At 44.4% G+C, this 26,338-nt stretch overlaps 1 protein-coding gene across 16 annotated transcripts in view; it reads right to left on the bottom strand.

Annotated features, from left to right (window-relative positions):
* Positions 1-26,338, bottom strand: part of Ank3 (ankyrin 3) — a 620,582-nt gene that overhangs the window by 194,092 nt on the left and 400,152 nt on the right. For 9 of the 16 annotated variants that reach the window (XM_029482226.1, XM_029482228.1, XM_029482229.1 and 6 more), the window contains exons 2-7: positions 22,738-22,839; positions 22,284-22,382; positions 21,989-22,087; positions 15,461-15,559; positions 9,351-9,536; positions 7,354-7,452 (exon numbers count right to left, since the gene is read on the bottom strand). In XM_029482226.1, the coding sequence (XP_029338086.1) occupies positions 7,354-7,452; positions 9,351-9,536; positions 15,461-15,559; positions 21,989-22,087; positions 22,284-22,382; positions 22,738-22,839 (684 nt within the window). Of the gene's footprint in view, positions 1-7,353; positions 7,453-8,657; positions 8,682-9,350; positions 9,537-15,460; positions 15,560-21,988; positions 22,088-22,283; positions 22,383-22,737; positions 22,840-26,338 lie in introns of all 16 variants that reach the window. The other 7 variants (XM_029482220.1, XM_029482223.1, XM_029482221.1 and 4 more) reach the window with 1 other exon arrangement.

Here is a 26,338-nt window from a genome sequence, read left to right as displayed (position 1 = left end):
GACAGCCACCACCACAAAGGCATCAGGAGCTCCTAATGGTTGGCCGCGCATCTCAAGTGAGATGGACATGGATAGTCTTCTTCAGGTGCCAGAGCATGACCATGTATTATGACCTCTTAGTGAACCCACTGTGTGTACGACAGTGCTGTCACTTACAAGAGAGTAGAGGGGTGAACTGCAAGGCCTTGTGGGAATCTAGCAATGTGCCTTCAATATGATCTACTTGTCATGAAAGTCAGACAGGATGGCTGGGCAGTGAGGAAGGGCCTGCATTTGACAGTCAGCTCCCTACTAGTTCTTTAGGAAAGCTGGAATAGAAAGGTACGGTGATGGGCACCTTTAACCCCAGCACTTGTGAGACAGATATAGGCAGATCTCTGTGAGATCTTGGCCAGCCAAAAGTACAGAGTGACACTCTGTCTCAAAATAAAACAAAATAAACCAAAACCCAAAAACTTGCAGGTCAGACTGGAGGAAGTGGTACATGCCACTGGTCAACCTCTTGGGAAGCTGAGGCAGGAGAATCACAAGTTTGAGGGCAGCCTGGAATCCTTAGTGAACCCTGGCCCCAAGAGTCAAAAAGGCCAGGTGATGGAGGGATCCACCCCAGACCGTGTTCATGACCAGTGCCATGTGAAGCAAGGCCATCTGCCCAGGTCCCATGTGTTCCCTTTCTCTGTTACATATTGTGTGCTACTAGGACACTCACCTCTTTGGGTGAGGAACAATTGAGTCCCACACCATGTGGAAAGAGAGCAGTGTGGCTCCTGTGTAAGAGTGGGTCTAAGGCACATATATTTCTTCAAAGAAAGCACACAGGAGACTCTCCAAGAGGGTAGAATTTAGAAAAACATCGACATGGCCTGCAAGTTGTAAGAGCAATCTACACAAGGGTAGATTCCTCTACCCACCTTGTAAAGACTCACTTATTTTGTCACGTCCAAGATAGAAATGCTACTGTGACCATGGCAACAAGAGTATGTTGGATGCAGGGACTATGTAGGGTGGCCATGTTTCTATAACTCATATCCTTTTACCAACATACTCACATCCTCACCTTTATTTTAAATTTTTTTTTAAGCCTTTGATTTGGTAGACCCTACATTGGGAGATAAACTGATTTCCAGAGCAGCTATGTCTATAAGGATAAAATGCAAATAAATAGAAGCTATTGGTGTCTTTTTAATTCCTTTTATTTGATTTACAAAGGAACTGCAATTTGAGGGAGATGCATTTTAAACCTGTGCATGTAAAGATTCAGTTTCAGAAACCAAAGTCTGGACTCATTAATTCTGAACCAGTAAAATAGTCAATAGGGATTCAGCCATACTCTTAAAAAAAAAAAGGATGTATGGATGGATGTATATATTTATATAAGTGCTCTATTTGCATGTATGCCTGCATGACAGAAGAGGGCATCAGATCCCATTTTAGATGGTTGTGAGATAACATGTGGTTGCTGGGAATTGAACTCGGGACCTTTGGAGAAACAGTCAGTACTCTTAGCCACTGAGCCATCTCGCCAGCCCCAGCCATATTCTTAACTGGGGCATGCTGATGTTCCTCTACACACCCTCTGGAAGTTGCTTAGAGTGTGCTCTCACATTCCGAGTCTGAGGTCCTGATGCTAACACCCCGAACCCCCATGGCTTGGCTGTCCTTAACAAGGCCATCTACACATGTGAGTTGAATGATGCTAAAAGCACTCCATCCTTTAGCACCTGACATTCACCACTTGGGTTTGGTGAATGGCTTGGGGAATTCCACGGACTCTCCTGGCATCCCTCCTTACCCAGTATAGCTGATCTTGGGTGGGGAGCAGCTTGTAAGTCTAAACACATTTCAGACCAAAACAATCAGAGTTTGGTGAACTGGGAAAGAATCAGGCTTAAGAACAAGATCCACTCTATATAATAGGCAGAGAATCCCAGAAGCGATGTTGTTATTCCCCTTTGAACTTTGTAAACTTACACTCAGTCTCTCCCAGGGCCAGGTGCTGAGTTCTCAACCCTGTAGACTCCACAGTGTGCAAGAAGATACAGATTTGACCTTGAGGAATTAAAAATCTCTTGTATGTAGAGCAGGGTATGGGAGGGGGCTGTTAGTGTATCTTATTGCATTTCAGTCCTCACATATAATTGAGATATTAAGTATAAGAGGCTAACATGGAAGCAGGAATTTATTACATGCTTAATTAATTATAGCTTTTAAAGCACTGTGACCATAAGTTCTACCTGAGAGAAAGGGAAGGAGACAGGGAGGCTTCTTAATGTTGTTCACACTTAGGGACAGCCCTCCAGTTGAATGGAATGCCACAGAGCCTTTTGGTGACTCCATTGGTATGCTGGTATGCCAAGGGTGCCTGGTCATGGCAGGGAGACAAAGGGCTCTCTGGCCACACAAACACCCTGCCTTCTTGTTTTCAGAACAGTGAGGAATGGTTTTCTGAAATACATGGCTTTTTAATCTTCAAAGAGCCATAGCTATAAGGATCACATTCACAGTCCCTACTGAGGTCTGCCCTGGAAGGCTCAGAGGATGAAGCTCATGTTAAAGTCAACCGCACGGAGGCTGGTGTGGAGAGATGTCTGGGAAGCAGAAAGAAGCTACAGATATCAGTGGTCTTGAAAGTACAGCACTGTAGATGTTGCACAATGTAGATGCCAGACAGGATGTGTGACAGGCATAAAGCAGGGCTAACAGGATGCTCCAAGAATAGTGAAGAGTGGAAACCTACTGGGCAGGGAGCAAACACTTTCCCTGAGAGGCAGGTGACATTCAAAGGTCACTGTGCCACCATAGGGAAGGCAGGCCTGGGATGTGGGGCAGGGGGTGAGAACAAAATTGAGCTAATCTCTGACAGTTCCAAAGTGTTAGATATCAGTGGTGTGTGCTACACAAGCTGCTTGCCACAGGCAAATGGTGAGTGCCTGAAACATTCTCGAAAGGTAGGACATGAAATGTTATGGGTCCTACTATCTAGCCCTGATTGGCCTGGAACTGCTTGTGCAGATCACAGTGGCCTCAAACTTGTAGAAATCTGCCCAGTTAGTGTGTTGCCACGCTCAGCCCAAAGGATATCCATTTTAAATTCCGGTTCAGTTAAAGTTAGCCACACTCAGGAATGGCTCGGACAGTCTAGGTACGGAGTAAACAGCTCTTGCTTCTTGCTTGGGTTCCAAGGGTTCTCAAAGTAACGATAGATCACAGGAGCCAGCTATACCAGGGCTGGTATTTACAGCCAGGACTCCAATTCAGAGTGTCGCAGAGATCCTTGGACACTGATGTTTGCTGGCAATATTATGATGTGTTATATGTATGCATAGGTATGTATATAGGCATGAAATTGTCAAAGCATTAATTAATAAAATGTGTAAAGTAGAAGTGTGGTTTTGTTTTGTTTTGTTTTGTTTTAGATTTATTTATGTAGCCGGGCAGTGGTGGCGCACACCTTTAATCCCAGCACTCAGGAGGCAGAGGCAGGCGGATTTCTGAGCCTGGTCTACAAAGCGTGTTCCAGCACAGCCAGAGCTACACAGGGAAACCCTGTCTCAAAAAACAAAAACAAACAAACAAACAAACAAAAAAGATTTATGTATTATATGTAAGTACACTGTAGCTGTCTTCAGACACTCCAGAAGAGGGCGTCAGATCTCATTACGGATGGTTGTGAGCCACCAGGTGGTTGCTGGGAATTGAACTCAAGACCTTTGGAAGAGCAGTCAGTGCTCTTAACCTCTGAGCCATCTCTCCAGCCCAAAGTAGAAGTGTTTATGCATTTCTATATCCATATTCCATATATACATGTGTACATATATTCAAAGGTTTGAAGTCTACATTTGTTATATTACTTCATTCCCCAGTTCCTCACAGCCACTTGGCAACAAACGCTTGCTTTTTCTACTCCATCCTTCTAGACCTACTCTGTCTGTTTTAATCTGTAAGCCACCTGGAATCTTCTAGAATGAACCTCTAACCCTTCCAGGGGTCAGACTAGGAAACAACTAAGCAGGAGCACAAGTGAATCTCCTTCAGTCAGCAGGAGGGACTTGACAAACATCCACTCAATGTGATTTGGCCTTTCCTCACCCCAGCCTGTAAGTGGTCCTTCCCAGAATGACAATCAGCAGGCCCTCTGAGGTGTCTGAGTTATAGTCTCATCCCCGAGAGAGGGAGGATTTGCAATGAGAACAAGGGTTGGGCATCAGTTCAGACGGTGTCAGAGCTGTCAGAGCTGTCTCAGTTCAGGCTGCAGAAAGCTCACACTGCAATGCAGCGTTTAGCAGTTCTATAGGGGACCCAGGGATGGTGTGGGTTAGCTGCTTAGATGATACAAGGAGACACACTGAAGGTGTCAGCTGAGGCAGTTTATAAATGCAGGGCAAAGTTGCAATTCGAAGATTTAAACTGTTAGGGTGCAAGTCTGGGAGATATGGAGCCCCTCCAGTTGTCAGAATCTCTCATGGGATGTCAGTCCATTTGCCTCCCCTTGGTCATACTGGTTTGTGTCTGTCCCTCGTCGGTTTCAGAAACACCTACACCTGCAGGTGCTATCCTGGCTCCTATGCATCTGGCTTTTGACTAGTTAATATCCCCTCTCTGTGTCCTTATAGCACTGCCACCAGCCTATAGCACTGCTACCGGCCACAAACCTCAATCTGCAACAGTTCAGTCCTTCTTCATATCCAGTCACGGTAAGCACACAGAACCCCACACCTCCCTCCCTAAAGACAAAGACTGCTTCTGCTGTTTGGTATTTTACCCTAAATATCTCCTCCTACACCACCATCCACACCTGGTTCTCAGACTGTGATTTGTGGTTATAATTTGCAGCTGGTTCTTAGCACATAAAATTGATCGGCTACCCTTCATTGCTCTGAGCAGCTTGAATGTGACCCTAATTGCAAAGTTCACCTTGCTTCTTTCCAGAGGGAAACCATGACCGAATCTGCCTTTGAGTATAAGTAGGGAGAGACCTCTACTACCTTAGTGCAGCAGACAGATTCCTAGTGATGGGATTACTAGGAATTTAGAACGTAAGATGGGCAAGCTCCTTCTAAAGAGTCTCCTCTGACACCCTAAAGCCAGCCAGCCATCACAGCCAACAAAGAGAAGCAGAGGCTGTTGGGAGTCAGCAAGAGTGCAAGGCCTAATATATAACCCAACTGCACTTCAGCCTTCGCCACACAGTGTCGAGAGCCCTCATCAATCGGGACAGGCTAGGGAGGATGGCTTTCAGATCCATCAAAAAGCAGCAAGTGTGGTATATTTTATACCAACCCAAGTTGGTATCTTGTTTTGCATCACTGAACAGTGATGCATGTGAGGTTAACATGCAGGTCTGAGGTTTCCATCGATCTTCAATCAATAAAGGATCATCGCTCATAATGAGCACAGTCACCACTGGGAGGGAAATGGGCACACTTGAGTAGCCTAAAGGTTTGTGACAATACTGTAATTCCCTCTTCATTTGCTTAAGCATCCTCTCAAATCTAATCTTACCCTCAGCAGCAACAGAACTTTCTCACTGAAGGCAGAGGCCAGCTTCAAAGACATCCAGACATGGACTTCCCAAATGTTCTGATTAAAAGACCTGTACTGGCTGAGTTTGTGTGTTAACTTGACTCAAGCCGGAGTTATCACAAAGAAAGGAGCCTCCCTTGAGGAAATGCCTCCATGAGATCCAGCTGTAAGGCATTTTCTCAATAAGCGATCAAGGGTAGGAGGGCCCATTGTGGGTGGTGTCATCCCTGGGCTGGTAGTCTTGGGTTCTATAAGAGAGCAGGCTGAGCAAGCCAGGGGAAGCAAGCCAGTAAGGAACATCCCTCCATGGCCTCTGCATCCTGACCTGCTTGAGTTCCAGTCCTGACTTCCTTGGTGATGAGCAGCAATGTGGAAAGTATAAACTGAACAAACCCTTTCCTCCCCAACTTGCTTTTTGGTCGTGATGTTTGTGAAGGAATAGAAACCCTGAGTAATACAAGACCTTAAGTTTTGTCTATGCTGTGAATTATACAGACAAACCCAGAAGGCCAAATCTGAACTTTAGTGCTAATGCAGGCTAATGGAAGCGCTCTGAAGCGCCCTTCTGGGAGTCAAAGGTGAACTCGGAGTCAAATGGAGGGGGTAGCGGAATTCCAAGTGAGAAGCAATTCTCTCTAGTCACTCAAACCAACAATGCCTTTCAATGCATGGATGGCCACAGTGGAGATCTATTGGTGCCACCTGAGAACTTGCTAATTTTTCTCTAGAACTAATGAACCGTACGAAGACTGAGCAACTGCCTTCTGTCAGATAAGGGAGTGACTTCATTCTTTGAGTCTGAAATCCTGCTTCCTCTTAACCACCGGCCCCAAGATCAGGGCTAAGCCCACCTTGCCTGTTAAATAGGGATGAACTCAGCTTTTCTTCTGGAGATAAAATGCTTGGCCTAGTCCTGCCCACGTACCAATGATTTCAAAGGTGATTTTACTTTTCCTGCTACACAGCTCATACTGGCCTTACACGCCACCTCACCTCAACCCATCTTTCTAGAAGATGAGCTTGCCTCAAAGATAATGCCTTAGGTGTCATGGTGTTCAGATGTCGTGGTGTTCAGATGTGGGGGTGCCATGTGGTGGTGGTCTGTCCCTAACTTTCTATGATGGGATAGTGAATTCATATCACTTTATTAGTCGATAGTGAATCAATATCACTTTATTAGGTCTATATCCTTTATTCATCTTACAAGTAGCAAACTTAAGCCCCACAGCAAATTTCATACATATATACAATGGGTTATGATCGTAACCACCCTCTGATTACCCTCTCTAACACGTCCCTCCACCAACTTAACCCTGCCCACCCCCAAAATATCACATTGAATCAAATCAGTGCCACCTTGCAGAGAGGTCCAGGGTCATCCACTGGAACACAGATAACCGTTCATGGTCACAAATCCCTGGGAAAAGTGACTCTCCTTCCTCTAGTCACCGTCAACTGCCAATTGCTTCTCAGACAGGGCCAGGAATGGAGTGTGTTGGGGCTCCTCCCATATCCACGCAACCGAATAACTTCTAGCACTTCTACAATAGCTCACATGGACAAGTGCATGTAGTTCCCTGCTGTGGGAATGGCAATCACTTACATGTATTTTCTCTATAAGAGTTTATTATCTGTGATCCATCCTATTGACATACACTCCCAATCTGTGTTTACCTTCCCTTTTTAGGAAACAAGCATCCCTATATAATAACAAGAGGTATGCCAGGTAGGGTAACAAGCCTGATTTCTCAATGACCGGAAGGTCATACTACCTATCAAAGCCATCTGAGATTCCTTGAAAGTGGGATGCTTTGCCACGCATGTACTCACCCGTGCGGTGAAGTCCACAGCAGCCGCTCGGTTTAACAGCAACGTGGCCACATTGATGTTCCCATAGTGGGCAGCTATGTGGAGCGGGGTGAAGCCACTCTGTGAAGAAAACAGGACAAATGGTCGGTTGGTTCCTTCCAGCTCTTCCTGTGCTCAAATAAACACGAGGGAGCAAAATATGCTGGGGGTCCACATTCCAGTGTGTGCTAGGCTTTGGCCAGGGTCAATGGTGTGTAGGGTTTCTAAGGAAGCCCACGCTCACAGGCAGAGGGAAAGCCAGGAAAAACCCAGGGATGGAGACTGATGAATTCAAGGGATCCACTAGCAGAACTGTGCGGAAGCCAACAGTTCAAAAACCCTTAGAGTTCACAGCTGTGTGGCTCCATTACAACTGCTGTGTTAGGCAAGTAAAAGAACTGGCCATGGAGACTCTTGAAAATAAATTCAATTAGCTTACAGGACAATTCAGGTGAGCCAACAGTAAATGCCAGTCTTAAGAACTAAAGCAATTTGGGGGTTGGCCTCTAGAGGTATTAAACCGTCAAGGTATGATGTTTATATCAAAGAAGATCATGTTCTACAGACAACAGAGATGCTCATCCGTTTTGTTAGCGCCTGCCTGCTCAGGCACACAGTTTTAGGGATGCTTTTCTGCCATGGTCATTTTACGTCCTTAAAGATAAATAAATAAAAAGTCAAACATGCAGCAATTCATTTTCCCCATCCCCCCTGCCAAATCGAAACCTAAAAGAGGTGATGGGTGTCTGGTTTGTTAGCAAGCTTCTTAGCCATGCTAGCCATCTCTGCCTCTCAATGGAAGGTGGGTCAGGTTGCACCGTTCTGAGAAACTCTCCTGTTGCTGACACCACGGAGGGTAAGGTGTCATGCAGAACCCTAAAGACTGAGTCCCGGAGGAGTGGAGCGACAGGGGTGTCTGCAGCTTTAGGTACAGCCGATAAGCATCAGAAGTGTCAGAGGCCTTCGTCTCTGTAACAATACTCATAAGGTATTTCGAGGATTCCTAAATCTTCCTTCCCAATGCCGAGTTCAGCTGCAGAAAGCCCTGGCCATTCACCTGCTGTCTGCTCTCGCACATGCTCCTTCAGGGCCAGGGGATGGGTGAAGCAGGATTCTAGCCTACAGAAGGCAAGGCAAAGAAGGAGGGGCAGGGGTGGGCGGGATGAGGCAGCAAACCTAGGAGATGGAAAGCGATGAAGCAGATCCCGATTATACAAAAACAAAAACAAAACAACAAAAAAACAAAAACAAAACCAAAAAAAACAGAGACAGATACATAAATATACCTCAGTTGCTCTATTCACCACCATCTAGGTTAACACATTGGGAGGCAAAGAGGAGGAAAAAATGAACGGTTAGTTCACTCGGTGACGTGGACGGCAGGAAGCTCATGGCAGCTACGGGATGAAGATGGAAGCTAAGATGGAAGGGGGTCGGGTGCAGGAAGAAAGCTAGACTCCACAAAGAACGGCTACACAGAGACTTAGTCCGTCGCCCCATTTTCCCCCTATGGACTTCCAAGCAAGACTACGGGAGTCTTCGGCTGTGGCTCTTTCCCCCAGGCAAGCTTCCCACAGCGCATGCACCCTGGCTGCGCTGCCTATCACCATAGTGGTCATCATCCACGGTCACTAGAACGTTATAGCGTGGCTCTCATGTTTGACCTGCCCTGTTCAATACATCCCTTCATGAAACCGGAAGGGAAGAAACCGTGGAAGCGTGGAAATCCTTTTCTTTGGAAGTTGCCTCCCTTTTGGCATGCATAAGATACCACAGCATGGACAGCGTTCTCTGGCTTCTCAGGCTGAGGCACGGGGTGACAGCGTGGGCTGGCACGGCAAACATGTTCTCATCCCTTTCAGTGATCTTCTATTTCTTTTGACACAAGCTTGCCAGGAGGGAGACCCGGTGTTCCCAAAGGTTGCCCGCGTGATTTAAGCCAAGGATGCAAAAGGCTGACACGATCGATCTGGCCCTACCTTTGACTCCACGTCCGCGTTTGTGTCATTCTGCAGGAGCAGAGCTGCTGCCTTGGTGTCGTCTTTCCGGGCTGCGATGTGGAGGGCTGGGAGGCGCACTTTTCCCTTCGTGTCGTTCTCGAGCAGGAGGGACACGACTTGGTCATGACCTTGTTGCAGAGCCACGGCCAATGGTGTGAAGCCGTCCTACAAACAGAAGGTTGTGTCAGGATCAGCCAAGGTGGGTACTTTCTTAGGATTCTGTTATCAAATCAGGGATGGTCAAGGACCAGTTTTTGTTTGGGGTTTAGCAGATTTAAAAGCACATAAGCACATACCCATTACTTAGTTACGTCTATAATAACGTGTGTGTGTGTGTACACATACACATATATTCAATTTTAAAAAAAAAGAAATTTCTGTTTATGAACTTTTTTCCTTTCCAAGGCTCTTAATTAATTACACACTAGTTGGAAAAAAATTAAAAATATGTAACGGTGCTATGTAAATAGAATTGATATCCAAATGCCAATATACATAAAGCAATCTTACGAAACAGTATTGTCAAGTTCAGATTTTAAATAAGTTGTGAACTTCCTTGTCGATACTTTAAAGATGGGGTGAGGACTCATTATGACCTAGCCTATGTCTGGAGGAGAGTGCAGCTGTCACCATACTAAGAAAGGTCTATGTGAGAAGCTCTTGGCCTCTCTAAGCAGTGAGGGGAATTACTCAGCAATCACATAGTACCCAACTTCAATAGTTTGTTATCTCAACTGTGTGCATTTATAGGGACGATATGATGTTGTGACTTATGAATACAATGGAATTATGAAATTAAGGTACTACGCATCCACATCACCTCAAATGCCTAATACTCTTCTAGTGAGAACATTAGACATGTACTCTTCCAGCAATTCTGGTCTACACAACATGCTGCAATAGTCACCACGCCGTGTGCCAGATCCCCACATGCCATGCCATAAGCCTTCCTTCTGTATGACATGTGGACTCTTTGCCCAGTAATGCCTAGTGTTCCCCACTGCTGAACGAAGGGTGCCTGTGCTTCTGGGAGTTCAGTGAAATGTAATTCCAGAATCTATCTGGATGTACATGCATATTCTGTGCATTGTGTTTTTATGCTCCGAAGTTCCCTGGGACTTGACAAAGAAGAGACAGGTATAGATTCCACAGAGCTTTGTTAGCTGTTGCCTGGGGTAGTGTTGCTGAGCAGAGAGAGAAACAACACAGGAGGAAGCACCCCAACAACATCTCACATGGTACTTCTACCATGGCTTCATTTCTACAGACCCAAAGGAACGCTCAAGGTGATTTTTATTGGTGAACAGATGGGCATGTTTTCTCATCATTTTTACTGTGATCATGGTTCTTTCTGTAGTCCTCTGGTGCAGGTATGTCAGTCGAGCATCAGTGAGGCAGAAGAGGGAACTAGGTACCTGAATGCTAATGAAGACATTTATCATTCAAACCTTTGCTGGGAAATTTATAAAAGCCTCCATCCTTGCTGGACTGAATACACAGTGCCACATTCACATTCAAGGATTGCATAATATCAGACAAGGACTGTCAGGGACATTTCCGTGCAGTTTCTTCCTGTGTGGATCCTATCCACGAGTTTCACCACTAACCGAGGGTGGGTGCAGGAATTCCTACTTGCTCTCTCCCTTCCTGAGATTATAGAAGGGTACTTCTATAATTTTTAGTGAGACAGCAAGCAGGACAGAACCCAGATAACAGCAAGATGAAATCACAGCTTCATCCCTATGCACATGGAGTGTAGACTACAGCATAATATAATTAAAAAAAAAGACTACTTCTTAATCTTTTAATATATGATTATATATTAATGTGTTTATGTTAATGTATATAAGATTATTTATTATATACACGAGGATCTATTCAAGAGTCATTTTCATAAACATCCCAGTGTACTCATGTATGGAGTTTTTCTTTTCTTTGTACTTTGTGATTGAAACAGTACAGGTGAGTTAAACTTGAGGTCCAGCGCACACCAGGCACTGCTGCCTGCTCCATCCAGAAACGCCATGCATTTGTTTTGAGGATGCATGTGATAAAAGAATATCTGTATGAAGAGTCATCTCTGCACCCTGCTGAAAACCTTGAAGCAAGGTAAGAGTAGGTTTGCTTTGAGCCTTAACCAAGAGCTCTGTCTTCACTGGTCCAAACTGCAAGCCACAGAGCTCAGGCATCAGGAAGGAATTTGCACTAGAAAAACCGCACAGCAGATAATCCTATTAGTACCAAAAAGATCGTGCAATTCTAGCATAAGCCAATTAAGGACCCAGCGACCCTCCCTCACCCCCCACCTGATTTGAGGTGTTAATTGCTAAACTTTGCAGCTCTGGTTTTGCTTGACTTCTCGAGAGAAGTCAAGTCAGAAAGGAAACGTGGCCAAACTTCTTGAAAGTAGAGCTTGGCCCCAGTGGGTACAGGCCACATCATCACCGTCACCACAGCATCAATGTCTTGTGGTGGGAGTGATGCTAACCAAGGGTTTAATGATTGCTTGTGATGAGACAACCACATTTAACCTCATGCTTCCGAATGGCGAAACACAAACTGGAGCAACAACTGCAAAAGATGACATATGCAGAGCGTAGAAATGAGAAGAACACTTCCTCAGCACAGCCACCTCAAACCCTTGAGCCGTGGCTCAGCAGCAGAGCGGGCGTTTGGCATGGAGTTCAGCCCTGAGCATCACCAAGAAGAGAGATGAGAAAAAGAAATTCGGTCTGACCCTTAGTCATTTTAAAATCCTGTTTAAAAATCTGCTATTTAACCTATCCTTCAGCTGCCTTCCCTACATGGAGCTGTGTCTAAGGGATGCTAATAAGGATAGCTAATCGGAAAGCAACATTGCATCTTGAATGGCTTATGAACAAAAGAGTTTACTCAGTGTTTACTCATATGGATTTTCTCTGGGTCGCTAACACTAAAAGAATAGGAGGAAACTATTCACCTGAAGGATCAGCTGTCTGTGGCCAATCAGATCTTATCTAGACAGACTGTGAGGGCAACCCACGTAAAGACACTGATGTGACTTGTATTAAAAGATAGGGGTCTCTGCTCTACTGCCTGTTCCATTAAAAACTAAAAAATGGGATAGCAGGAAAGAGCCTTAGAAAGTAGTCAGCTGTTTGTCCAAAGGTGGATAAAGCCACTGACTGAACGCAGCCTCCGAATGTGTGCTCACAGTCAGTTTAACTAGGTGTCACGGCACACACGTGCCTTTCCGGTTGCTTCATGTTCCATTTGTTCAGCCCTTCTGTACAGGACAGGCTTGCTTGCCACGGAGACAGGACCTCTACTTTGGGACATTCTTAACCATGAAATCGTGTTTCATACAAGATATGGAAATTCTAGTGTTTGCTTTTTGGTAACTATTCTCATCAATTTAATCTTAATGAGCCCTACCATGACATAAAAAACAAAACAAACAAACAAAAAAGCCTCTAACAAACAATAAGATAAAATTTGTGTTGGTTAGGTGTTTTGTTTTGTTTTGTTTTGTTTTTTTGTCAAGTTGACACAAGCAAACGTCATCTGAGAAGAGAAGCCTCAATTGAGCAGTGCCTTCGTCAGATTGGCCGATCGACAAGTCTGTGCGAGCATCTTCTCGATTAATGATTGATGTGGGAGGAGGATGGTATTGTCCTGGGCTGGTGGTCCTGGGCTAGTGGTCCTGGGCCGTGTAAGAAAATAGTCTGAGCAAGCCCTGGGGAGAAAGCCAGCTATCAGCTTTCCTCTATGGCCTCTGAGTCAGCTCCTGCCTCCAGGTTCCTGCCCTGACTTTCCTCCATTATAGACTACATGTGTGAGGTGAAATATACCCTGTTTATACCCTGTTCCCCTTACATTGCTTTTGGCCATGGTCTTTAATCACAGAAAGAAGAAAGAAAAACAAACTAAGACAAAGTTAAATTCCTAAAAGATAACACTTACTACCTCTTTATTATTATTTTTAAATATATATTTATTTTTATTTTAGGTTTATTGCCTGCTCTGTTCGCACCTGTATTATGGACCAGGTGCATGCAGTGTCCACAAAAGTCAGCATCAAATTTCCCTGAAACTGGAGTTATAGGTGATCCTGAGTCACTTTGTGGGTGCTGGGAACACTACCTGGGTCATCTGAAAGAGCAGGCAGTGATGTTAACCACACAACCATCTCTCCAGCTCAAAGTAACCAGTTCTTAACTAGATCTAAGAATAGATTCTCATGATGAAGTCCCAGGCAGAAGGGAAGGGTGCAGAGTGAGGTTTGAGGTGGGGATAAGAATGCGCCCGCCGTGGACACATTGCTCCATGTGTACACATAGTCGTGCTCATTTTCAATAATGCTGGGTAGCACACCGTCAGACGGGCATACTGACATTTACTGATGAGTGCTCCATCTGTACACATAGTCGTGCTCATTTTCAATAATGCTGGGTAGCAGACCGTCAGACGGGCATACTGACATTCACTGATGAGTGTTCCATCGGTGCATCCTTAGGCTTCCTTCAGTGTTTAGAAACCGTTAGTATGAGTTACACGAACAGTCCTGCATACTATTCTTAGAGTCTTTATCTGTAACAGAAAGTGTTGGCATTTCTTCTCGGCTCCGCCCCACAGTTACCTGGCAACAGCCAGGTGTGCCTGACTCACTAGCCCACTCCTCACTCTCTTGCTCTTCTTACTCCCTTTCTCTCTTCCTCCTGTCCTTTCTCTCCCCATTCCCCCCCCCATCCCTCCACATGTTCATAGCTGGTCTCTACCTCTCCCTCTGCCTGTCTCTCTTTTTGTCTCTGTCTCCATCTCTGTCTCTTTCTGTGTCTCTGTCTCTGTCTCTCTCTCTTTTATTCTTTCTCTGTCTCTACTATCCCCACAACTCCCCTACTCATGCCCTAAATAAACTCTATACTATACTATCTTCTGGTTGGTACCTCAGGAGGAAAGGGATGCCTCAGCATGGGCCCGGAAGGCATCCCTTTTTCCCATGTAACACCTCCACCAAACATATCCCTGACTTCTTTTTCTTTTTCTTTTTTTTTTTATAAAACACAACAAGAAGTCTTTCCACAAATGACACAATTGTTAACTTTTGGAGACCACCAGGTGCTCAGCACCTGCTCTGCACCTGTGTTGCACCTTCGCTGCACCTGCTTATCAGTTGCAACAATGTTGTAGGGTAGCTCTGGTTTCCTCTCCACCACCTTTTCCCATTGAAACTCCAGGCCCAAAGACCCGATCTTCTTCACCTGATAAGAGTTCATGTCCCATTGGTCATTGTCTGTATGAACTGTCTCTTCCTTCATTGGCTGGGCTGAGAAACACCCAGTCTCCCATACCGTTCCTTCTTTCCTGTGCCACTTAGAAGCCACACCAGCCTCCTGGCTGGAGTGGTGGCTTTGTGGTGAGCTAACTGACTATTGACTAGAGTTCATTGTTGAATTAAAAGTGAAGAATATGCAAGTATCAGTTCTTTACTATTACTATTAGCAACAGATTTCAAGTGATATGTTTGATCAGTGATGACAGTGCCCACTGTTAGATTAAAAATCTACATTTCCTAATACAGCTCCAGATACTTACATCATTTTCATTTTTAAAGTGATTTTTCTATTCAATAAAGTAGAAGATAGTCCCCTCAACAAATATCACTGTTAATGGGTAGTTAAATGTGTGTAATAGTCTTATTTGGAAGTATGGATTAAGCAAAATTAATTTCATTTATATACATATATATATATTCAATTATTGTAATTAGCCTAACACTAGTCTGGAAAAAACCCACATTTATGGTTATTATTCATTAAAACAATGGTTGCCTTGGAGGCAAGATTATTAAGAAGCAAAAATTATTATTAATAAAATATGTTAAGAATTAAAATGATAGTTTAATTATACGGTAGACCAGGAACTTGTGTAGATAAAGAATATCTGTACAATGAGAGAACTTTCAAAGATTAGAGTTTCTAGGGCATCTCATAAAAAAAGTCAACACGTTAAACACCCAACAACAACGGTAAGAACATTCTTAGCTCTGGGCTTACAAAAAGCCTTTTGAATACATGGGCTCAACTACGGAAGAATAGACAGTGCCTCACCTCTGTGGCCAGGCTTTGGCTGGCGCCATTGTCCAGAAGAAACCTGACGACTTCCAGGTGGTTCTCCTGGGCTGCCATATACAATGGTGTGAAGCCATTCTGCAAAAGAAAAAAATAAGAGTCCTGTGAGCTGCTCTGCTGAGCTGGCACCAAGCATACATGTTCTCGAGCGGTGCTCACACAAAATGACGTCGATAATCCTTCATTGCAAACACTTAAGAGTCATTAGAGAATCGAGCACGGCAGCCCGTACCACGGTCATTATTTAAGTGTATGTAATTCACGATCATAATCACAATTAGACTGCTAGTCACACAAAGGTAGGGTTAGTATTCACAGTCAATAGTCTTAAAGAAACTTCTAGCAATTTATGCACCATAGGTGAACAAGCCTACTTGTATATCTGTCGTCAACTGTGTTGGAGGTACTACCGTGAGTGAAATGTCTTACTAGCTGCCGCAAGGATACAGAGGAAAATGGATTCAGCAGTTCAAGCATCAATCATCGATTGCAAAGAAAGATGTACTGTTTTCATTTAAAAGGAGGCACTTCAGAGAGTTCCAGCTTGGGAAGGAAATTATTTTAACTTTAAATTACTTCAAACATATGACAGATGTTATTTCACAAACCAAAGAAAGACTCTCATGCAAAATACATGGCAGGGTGCAACTGTTCCCCACAACTACTTCCCCTTTCCTTTTCTTTGGAGGCAAGGTCTCATGTACCCTAGGTTGGCCTAGAATCTACTACATAGCTGAGGCTAGCCTTAAACTTCCAATCCTTTCCCTCCCGGGTGCTGAGGTCACAGGTGTGTTATCCCACTGTGCCTGGCTCCCCCTTTGGCTTAGGGCTTGTGATGGTTTGTACATGCATGGCCCAGGGAGTGGCACTATTAGGGGGTATGGCTTTATTGGAGTGGGTGTGTCACTGTGGGTATGGGCTATAAGACCCTCATCCTAGCTGCTTGGATTCTGCCAGCAGCCTTCAGATGAAGATGTAGAACTCTCATCTCCTCCTGCACCATGCCTGTCTGGATGCTGCCCTGCTCCCACCTTGATGATAATGGACTGAACCTCTGAATCTGTAAGCCAGCCCTAATTAAATGTCCTGCATCGGTCATGGTGTCTGATCATACCAGCAAAACCCTAAGACAGAGCTTCTTGCCTTTCTAGCACTAAGACCAGAGAAACTGGTCTTTTCCAAAAGTGACATTCCTGTTCCTGTCCACATATTTTTGATTCCTAAAACTATGTGTTTATTGACACTGAACTGTCACTCCATAAAACTCATAAAATATACAGCTCAGTGCTCACAGAAGTGGGATGAGAGCCTTGCTGGGCAAGAACCACGGTGAAATGCTGCCCCACTAATCCCTCATCATGCACCTGTTGGTACCAATTTTCGACATCTGCCTTTCTCTATAACCTTGGCAACCTCCCATCTCTGTCCTGTGTCTGTGGCTTTGTTTATTTCAGACATTTCATATGAATGAGATCACACAGTATGCAGCCCTGAAGGGTCTTACTCTCTTTATGTTATCTGGGCTGATGAAATGTTTTTGTGCTTCCTTCCCTTACAAGAATGTTCCAGTTTCAAAACCAAATGCCATCCCCTCCCCCCCCCCCGCCCTCGGGGATTATGGTTGAAGACTTGATTCCTATTTAAATATTCCGAGGGCCTTGGGAAGACATTGGATCATGAGATCTGTAATGCAATCCGTGGGTGAATCCATTACAGATCTGTATTTGATGGCACTCTTGGGAGGTGGTGGAGAATGTCGGGGTAGGGTCTGTTGTGTTTTATAGCAAGCCTGCCTAGCTGGCTGTTGCCAGGCAACTGTTGGGCAGAGCCTAGAAAGAACCTAACAGGGTCTGGTGAGAGGAAGCAGGCCATTGGAGGGCGTCCCTTTGGCTCTTTCTAATTTCATTCTGATTTATGGTTATATAGGGCTGAGCAGCTAGGACCTGTCTTGGCTGGACGCTGAGACGGATGGGTCTGCTTCTCGCTGATGATGTTGTAGACATGTAGATGAGCTATCTTTGTTTGCCTTTTAGTTTTCTCTCCTGTACTGTGTTCTCCCCAGTCCCCACCAGCAACCTCAAGGGATGTTGTCTTGGCTCTTTGATTCTTTGGCTCTGGCTAGGTTCTCCTGCCCTCTACTCCAATGATCAACTTCCCAGAACTTTCCCTCTCCTCCTTAGCCTTCTGTTCTCAAAGGTCTCCAAATCCAAAGCCAATAAACTCTTCGGAAATTTCTTTTGCTCTTTTAATCCAAGTAATTCCAATGATCTAATATACATATTATCTATCAATAAAGAATCTACAAGTATCTTTTGAAGAGACTGACTAAAAAAAATCTTGCCATTAAACTAGCCCTGAGGCCTAAGGCACCACCCATGACTCATGGTACCACCATGGGGCAGCATGTAAACTATCAGTGGTTGTTGGTGAGAAGGCAGTTGGACCCAGGGGATGGCCAGATTTGAGAAAGATGTTTCTTCTCCATTTTCAGATTTGCTTAAAAAGTAGGAAACCATCAAACTAGAGCCAGTTAAGACAGGAACACGTTGGAGCTCAGTTTACATTTTCCTCTCTGTGGCAACAGTAGATTGAAGTCCCCCAGGGAAGGGCAGCTTAAGACACAGTGTGCTATTTAAAATCTGATTTTATCTATTATCTCCCATACCTTCCGCTCTCATTGTCTACAGTGGGGTTATTACACATGCAGGCAAATCTGCAGACTAAGGACTTTGCGGAGGAGTGTGGGGGCATGTTCCATCACACTCAAAAAACAACAAACAAACTAACTCCACAAAACTATCTCATGCCTGAAGGATGGCCCTTCATCATGGCCAACTCCTACACAGTAAAGTATTTCACTGGAGCCTGTGTGACACCAAGTTCTGTGAAAGTCAGATTAAAGGTCAAAAGTCAGAGTCTGGCTATGAGAATCTGGTTCTTCTAACACAGGGGTCATCAGGATGTGGGGTAAACCCTCAAGGGTACCCAAAAGATCACATTTGACTTGAGGTATTTTGTCCTTTGTTAAAACAAGTAAAGGAACTTGTTCATTCAAAATATCTCCATAACTAAAATACTGCCATAAACAGACCCTGCCTGTATAACCAGTCAGCTCTGCCTTTGGATGCAGTCAAGGATGAGAGAGAAATGGGAAGTCAGTAATTTTTACCTGAGCAGTTTGTCTTAAATGGTAAACACCATGTATTACTGTTGTATTCAGTGCAAAACACTAAGAGGTTAAAAAGAAATGAGTTCTTTATAATTACAATTCAGTTAGCCAATGGTGTATTGCATGTGTGCATGTATGCATGTGTGTGCTCGTGAGCGCGTGCGTGTGCATGTGTGTGTGTGTATGTCTGTGTGTGTGTGTGTAGGCTAGTCTAGCTAACCAGCTTGCTCTGGTGATTTGATGCCACCCCTCCAGTGTGCTGGGACTCCAGGTGGGTTCTCATTCCTGTCTGGCTTTTATGTGGGTGCTGAGAATTCTGACTCTTTCCCTGCTGAGCCATCTCCCTGGTCTAATTCTTTTCCCCTAAGGTATAGCACAGAGGTTATGGGAATGTAAAGCCTTTTTAAGGAAGAATTTGACAATTGTTAAGACATGAGATGAAGGCAATGACCAAAACTCATTTAAAGAAAACAAACAAAACTCCCAAACAACAACAACAAAAATAAATGTAGGGCTGGAGAGATGACCCAGTCAGGAAAAGCTCAGCTCACAACCAAAATAAAGTAAAAAAAAACCAAAACAAAAAAAACCCTAGGCTTTAATTATAATGTTCAAATGCACAAGAACAGGGTTGCAATGCTGGCCTGTGTCATTGTTACTAAGGTTCAAGGAGAGGAGAGGGAGGACAGTGTTTGGGATGTAACTAGCTAACTAACTAACTAACTAACTAACTAACTAACTAACTAAAGATTCAAGGAGGGGAAGGGATTCTCAACTATTTCTTTTTAAAGATTATAAGGAAATGTTTATATTTGTAGTATTATTAGTGTGTGTATGTGTGTGCACGCATGTATGTGCTTACACGTGCATGTTTGCATGGGAAGGCTGAGGGACAATGTGTAAGAGTCAAGTTCTCTCTCTCCACCATGAGGGGCCTGGGGTTGAACTGAAGGCTTCAGCCTCAGCAAGGAGGTACCTTTATGATATCTGAAGAAGAAAGAGTTTGTAGGTGACTTTCCACATAGAAACCTATCACCTTCCCCCCCCCCTCCTCTCCCTCCCCATCTCTCTTTCCTTCCCCAATCTAGAACTCAGGATCCTTCTACCTCGGCCTCCCATGTGCTGAGATTTCAGGCATGCTCCTGCATACCAGTCTATCTTTCTTGAGTGTGAACATTTCCATGTTTTGTTTGTTAGCGCATGAATAAAATTTCCACTTAAAGAAACATTTTATTTATTTTTAAGACAGAGTTTTATGTAGCCCAGGCTGGCTTTGCACTTGGTATATCAACACAGAGGACCCTGAACTTCTGATCCTTCTGCCTCTACTTCCCAAATGCCGGGATCAGAACCATGAACCGCCACGCACAGTTAATGTGATGCTGGGATTGAACACGGGGCTCTATGCATGCTTAGTAAACGCTTTGCCCATTGAGCAGCGTCGTCTTTCAGGCCATTGCTGACTTTTAGTCTATGTAAAGTTCCTGCTTAAGAGTTGCTCTGAAGCAAGGTCACCTCCCTGTTCCTTCTAGCCACAGCATGGCTCAGGAGGCACACAAGGTCAGGTTTCCAGATGGAGGAGTGTGAATGTGAGTGTGTGTGTGTGTGTGTGTGTGTGTGTGTGACGGGGATCCCCGGGCACAGCTGCGAGGAGAAGGACTTCACAGGCTCCATTCTTTCTCCTACGGCATCATCAGTGTGGAACGTGTACAAATTGAAATTAAAACGGATTTAGGCTTCATTCATCTCGACCACAGCTTTCCCACTTACTGATGCTAGGTTTATAGCTGTGGCTGCCCTTGGACATAATCAGGAATGTGTGCAGGATTTGAAGGAGATATTCTGATTGGAAATGGATTCAAGACTCGTCCTATTATCTCATCGCTCGCTGCTCACTGCTCACTGTGTTTCCGTAGGCAAAACTGCAGCAATGTTTTTTGGGGGCAAAGTATGATGTAGGCCATTGAGATGGCTCAGCAGGTGAAAGTGTTTGCTGTTAATCCTGACAACCTAAGTTGGATCCCTGGGATCCACGAATGGGAGGGAAGAACTGACTTGACCAGTTGTCATCTAATTCCCACGTGTATGCCCTAGCTCACACATGGCTTCTCCCCTCACAAAAATAAACTTAACTTAAAAAATTATATATTTAAAGCACACATTTCTCATTTTCTTTTGTAATTGGCTTGTTAATAATATCTGAAAGTATATTCACTAAACTTTAATTTTATATTGTTCCTTTCTGGAAAAGCATGATTGTTCAAAGCAAACTTCTCATAGACAAAGGAACAAGAGGAGCAAATGATGGAGGGACCCTGCAGTTGTGGGCTGAGTATGTTGACTTCCCTGACATTGATGGTCATTAGGACCAAAGCTCTTACACTAATGCTGTTAGTCATCGTGAGTCTGCAGATGCCTCAGGTAGAGATTCATCAGCCAAAGATACCCAAAGGTAATGAGCCCAGGACATTTAACAGGGAGACCAAAGGGCCATTGGGAATCTAAATAAAAAATAAAGTGTGCTTTGAGTCATTGTGAGAGTGAGTGAGACAATTAACTCCAAGCCTGATGACCAGAGTTCAAGCCTCAGGACCCACATGGTGGCAGGAGAGATCTGACTCTCCAAGGTTGTCCTCTGGCCTCCACCAGAGAGCAAACACACACATCCACATGATAACTAAGTATAATAATTTTATTGTAACTATAAAGGCTGTGTGTGTCTTTCATCCAGGAATTAAATGGTCAAATGTGGAGTAGAAATCCTGGATTGGAATTTAAAATGTCTACAACAGTCCTCTGTGGACTCTGCTGCCTTACCAGATGTCTGCTTTGCTACACAGCCTTTGATGATGCCACGCTAATGTCAACGAGTGGATGATGAGTACCTGCTGTTTGAAACCCAGTAAAGTACAAAAGCTATTTTTTTTTCTTTTAGATTCAAAGACAAAGATTAAGATAGTAGGTAGTCTATGGCGCTTTTTCTAGGACCTCATATGACGGTCTAGAGAGATGATAGGAGAACTTATTCAGCACAAATAGTCAAACATTTTAAAGTGTGGGGAATTTTTAAATTTCTGGGTTTTTGTTTTCTTTTGCTTTGCATTTTATTTGTTTCACAGCTGTCAGTCATGGCCTTTCACAGGTTGGCCATGGTTGAGAATTCTACCTCTCGAAACATAAATTGTAAACGAAGATACATTTAAACTCTCATAACTACTTGATAAAACAGGCCTGCAAGCGACGTGCCCTTAGCTGACCTGTAACTCAAACAAACGCTTGGTCAAGAAGTCATACTGGTAAATAACAGTCAGTCCTTTGCAATACGGTTGTAAACTCACCTGAGATTGTGCGTTGACATTCGCTCCGTTCGTAACCAAGACCTTGACCACTTCTGCTTGCCCAGCCAAAGATGCGATGTGCAAGGCCGTGTTTCCTTTCTGTGGAACGAGAGGGAAGACACATGAGCTCCTAGCCTGTTGTTCAATGCCTCTGTGAGGCAGAGATGATGAAGCTACAGATGATGAAGCTGAAGGGCTGGCAGCTCAGGAGAATGGTATTCTTCTTCATATGGACGGTTGACCCTTTACAGACCTGGACAAGTGTCACCAAAGGCACCAAGCCCGAGGCACTGACCTTTGTGGCTGCATCGACATTGGCTTCCCTCTGCAGCAGCTCAGAAACCACTTCCACGTGGCCTTCTTTGGAAGCAAGATGGAGTGCATTCAATCCATTCTGATGGGAAGAGAAAGGAGAGTGAACTGAAAACAGAGTTCTCAATAGTCCACAGCCCGCCACCCGCTCCTCAGTTAGCCCCCTACTGGAGTCACCCATGTGAGTGCAGCACAGGAATGTGGACCAGAAATAAAATGTGAGAACTAGGGAGGGTGGTCCATTACTATCAGCCATTGGTCACCGAATGGCATCCCTTTGATGGAGACTAATTGGATAACATTGGGCTGACAAAATTTAACAACGAACCCAACCTCCTGACAAGTGGAGAAAGATCTTGCCAAATAGCTAAGGGAAGCTTTAAGGAATCTACTAGTTTTAACAAAAATAGCAAATTGTAACAATAACCACAACGGACCTGGTTACAGATGTTGACGTCCACTCCATTTTTGATGTAGTCAAGGGCCTTTTCCAGGTGCCCCGCCCGAGCTGCTCTTAAGTAACTTGCGTTGGCATCAGACTATAAGAAGAAAGAAGAAAAAGTATTGTGGTGACAAAGCTGGCTAATGTGCCCCGTGTACATGTACCCAGCCATACCCAGCCAATGGTGTAAAACAGGAGGAAAGCATTGGACTGTCTTATATGGAAACACTGTAACATTTTCTAATAAGTCAGAGTAATAGGGCATACTCTTTGGCCCAGAAATTTAGAGCATTGGCTGTTCCTACAGACGACTCAGGTTTGATTCTCAGAACCTGCAAAGTGGCTCACAACCATCTGTAACAGTTTTAGGGGATCCAATGCCTTCTTCTGGTCTCTGTGAGCACCAGAAACACATGAAGCATACACAAATACTGACACACAGGCAAACACTCACACACACTCATAGAAAAAAGTTCCAAGCACACCAATTTATCCCTTTTGAGATATCCCAACTTATTCTGCATTGAGATTGATAATTTCTCATGAAATGTAACCACCTTAAGTCAATATACAATCTCCAGGGAAAACTGCTTCATCATCACATTATGAAGACCCAGCTGCTCTCTACCAGAAGTTCGCCACCGATTCCATATTCATGGATTCATTGCAGCCAGTCTTCCCAAAGCAAGGGGCATGTTTCCTATTCTCACACTGTCTCAGTGGGCTGCTAAGTATCCAGTGGCTAACTTTCCACCATGGTGCCTATGGGACTCCATCCCATGCTGAGGACGTGTTTTTTTCCATATGAAAATCATGCAGCCACGACATGGATTTCCTACAGGTTTCCAAGCTAAGTTTTGGCCACAGCCTGCAGAACTCTCTCAGGAGAGGCATTCAATATCTAAACACAGCAGAAAATGAGACAGACAGGTCTCTCTCTGAAAATTTATCTCTCTGAACACTACCCATTTCTAATGCCAACAAAGGCTGGGGAAGCCACCAGCCATCGAAAAAGGGCAACATAGTGCTGGAAAGAAACCTCAGCAAAGATGGGCCTGAGAAATGCAGGAGGGAGCCAGTCGGGTGCATTGCAAGCCAGAGCAGGTTTTCATAAAACTTCATCCAGAACTATCTCCCCACCAGTTTGAAACACAACCATGCAGGAAAAGGCTTCTAAGAAGACTATGTCTTCTAACCTCATAGGGACCATCTCCTTCAAAGGCCCTTGTCAAATATTTCTCCATCTGTGAAGCCTGGTCAAGGTGCTTGGGGCTCCCAACAAACATATCCATTCCACCTGGTGCTGGGCACTCATGACACAAAAGCATAGGTTTTAAAATACCCATCCTTTCCCACACAGAACCAGAAGCCCCTCTGGAACAAGCAGGGGCAGATTAGAAACTGTGAGCCTAGAAAGCCACCAAGATGGTGGTCTTTCAGCAGTACCCATTCAAGTCTTGCACTGTAGCCAAGATGAAGGTAAGTTCCAGCCTGCCAAAGGGCCATTCGTTCTATGGTGTAAATAAGTGACCTCCCAAAGAGGGGCCACTGCCCCCCAGAAACCCCATCATCCTCCCCTATGTCACAGTATGCCTCACTCTGGGGGAATATCCCTTAGATACCATCTTCTTAGAAGTCTCACCACTAGTAACATTTTGATTTGAGTGGCCCTTTTGTGGGGCCCACTCTGCTCACTGTCCAATGCATACCACCTTTGGTGCCACTGACACCCCTTTGGGATGACTAAACATGTTCCCAGAGCTGCTATCTGTCCAGAGGGCCATCCCTTCTTGGAAAAAGTAGCTGTCAATAAATAAAACTCCTTACTTCAAAACTATAACCTTAAGGAGGTGCCAATCATGGGCCCTCTTGAGGTTCCATAAGCAAGGAAGAGACCCTGTGTGTGATGTCCATCTTTCTATTTCCCTTTAACTAACGGCAACCGGGACATACAGATGCCTGTAAAGGTTTTGTGACTGAATCAATACATACATATGTTGTATAGAAATAACTAATAATCAACTTTATTTTTAGAATAACAGAAGAAGCTTCTGAGGCAATAACAGCTACAGCCATCATGGCTTGAGACTCTGCCATGACACCAAGACAGATACCAGAAATAAAACATTGTGACAGAGTCAGGAAGTTCCAGGGCATTCAGAGAACACTATAGTACTATCAGAAGGTTGATGTCTTAGGGTTCTATTGCTAAGAAGAGACACCATGACCACAGCAACTCTTATAAAGGAAAACATTTAATTACGGCTGGCTTACAGGTTCAGAGGTTCAGTCCATTGTCATCATGATGGCAAGCATGACAGTGTGCAGGCAGACATGGTGCTGGAGGAGCTGAGAGTTCTACATCCAGATCCACAGGCAGCAGGAGGAGACTGTGTGCCTCACTGGGAGTAGCTTGAACATAGGAGACCTCAAAGCCCGCCCCCACAGTAACACATTTCCTCCAACAAGGCTACACCTCTTAATAGTGCCACTTCCCATGGCCAAGCACTTAAATGCAAGAGTCTATAGTGACCATTCTATCAAACCACCACAGTTGGCTTTTTTTGCCGATAAGTGAAAGTTATGAATTAATACTCTCCTTTTAACTGTCACACACTGTGCTGGCTATTATGATATCAACTTGTTACCCAAAATAGAATTATCTGAGAGGAGGAAACCTTAGTTGAGAAAAGGCTTCCATAAGATCTGGCTGTAAGGCATTTCTCAATTAGTGACCAATGTGGGAGAGCCCAGCTCATTGTGGGTGGTGCCATCCCTCGGCTGGTGGTCCTGGATTCTATATGAAAGCAGGCTGAGCAAGCCAGGGGAAGCAAGCCAGTAAGTAGCACCTCTCCGTGGCCTCTGTATCAGCTCCTGGCTCCAGTTCCTGCCCTGCTTGAGTTCCTGCCCTAGCTTCCTCCAGTGAAGTGTAAGCCAAATAAGCCCTTTCCTTCTCGACTTGCTTTACCAAGTCATGGTGTTTTGTTGTAGTAATATAAGCACCAAGGCAGGCATACACACACACACACACACACACACACACACACACACACACACACGTCCAACCCAAGGTATACATATCTGTCTTGTTTGTCCACATAAATGTAGTTGGGAATCAAGAATACTTTTTTTTAAAAAAAGAGGCCTGTACAGGTATATAAGGATGGGCTTATTTATTTATTCTGTGGCTTGTCTTTATTCTTAAATAGTACTATATAACAACTACTTTCATAGAACTTACTTGATACTAGTTAGTTTATTGCTAAAATAAAATAAAATAAAATCAGATTTTGCATTAAGCATGTGAGCCATTTACACAGGGTAGATAACAAGAGACAGGGAGGGGAGGGGAGAAGGAGGGAGAGGGGAAGGAGAGGAGAAAGGGAGAGGGGAGGAAAAAGGAAGGGAGAGAATGTGTGTGTTAGAATTCAGATCAGTCAAACAATTCACAGGGATTCAAGGAAAAACTGCAGTGCATAAGAGCTCTTCTACTGTGGGAAGGGTGGGCTTTGCTAAGTTCAGACAGAGCCAGCTGCACAAGGATGGCTCGCTGGGGACAATAACCTCTGACCCTTGTGCCAGCCTGATGGCTTATC

The sequence above is a fragment of the Mus caroli genome, chromosome 10 (genome assembly GCF_900094665.2).
Source record: "Mus caroli chromosome 10, CAROLI_EIJ_v1.1, whole genome shotgun sequence".
Taxonomy (NCBI): domain Eukaryota; kingdom Metazoa; phylum Chordata; class Mammalia; order Rodentia; family Muridae; genus Mus; species Mus caroli.
Note: the sequence above shows the minus strand (reverse complement) of the source record. Positions and strands in the feature narration are given on the sequence as shown.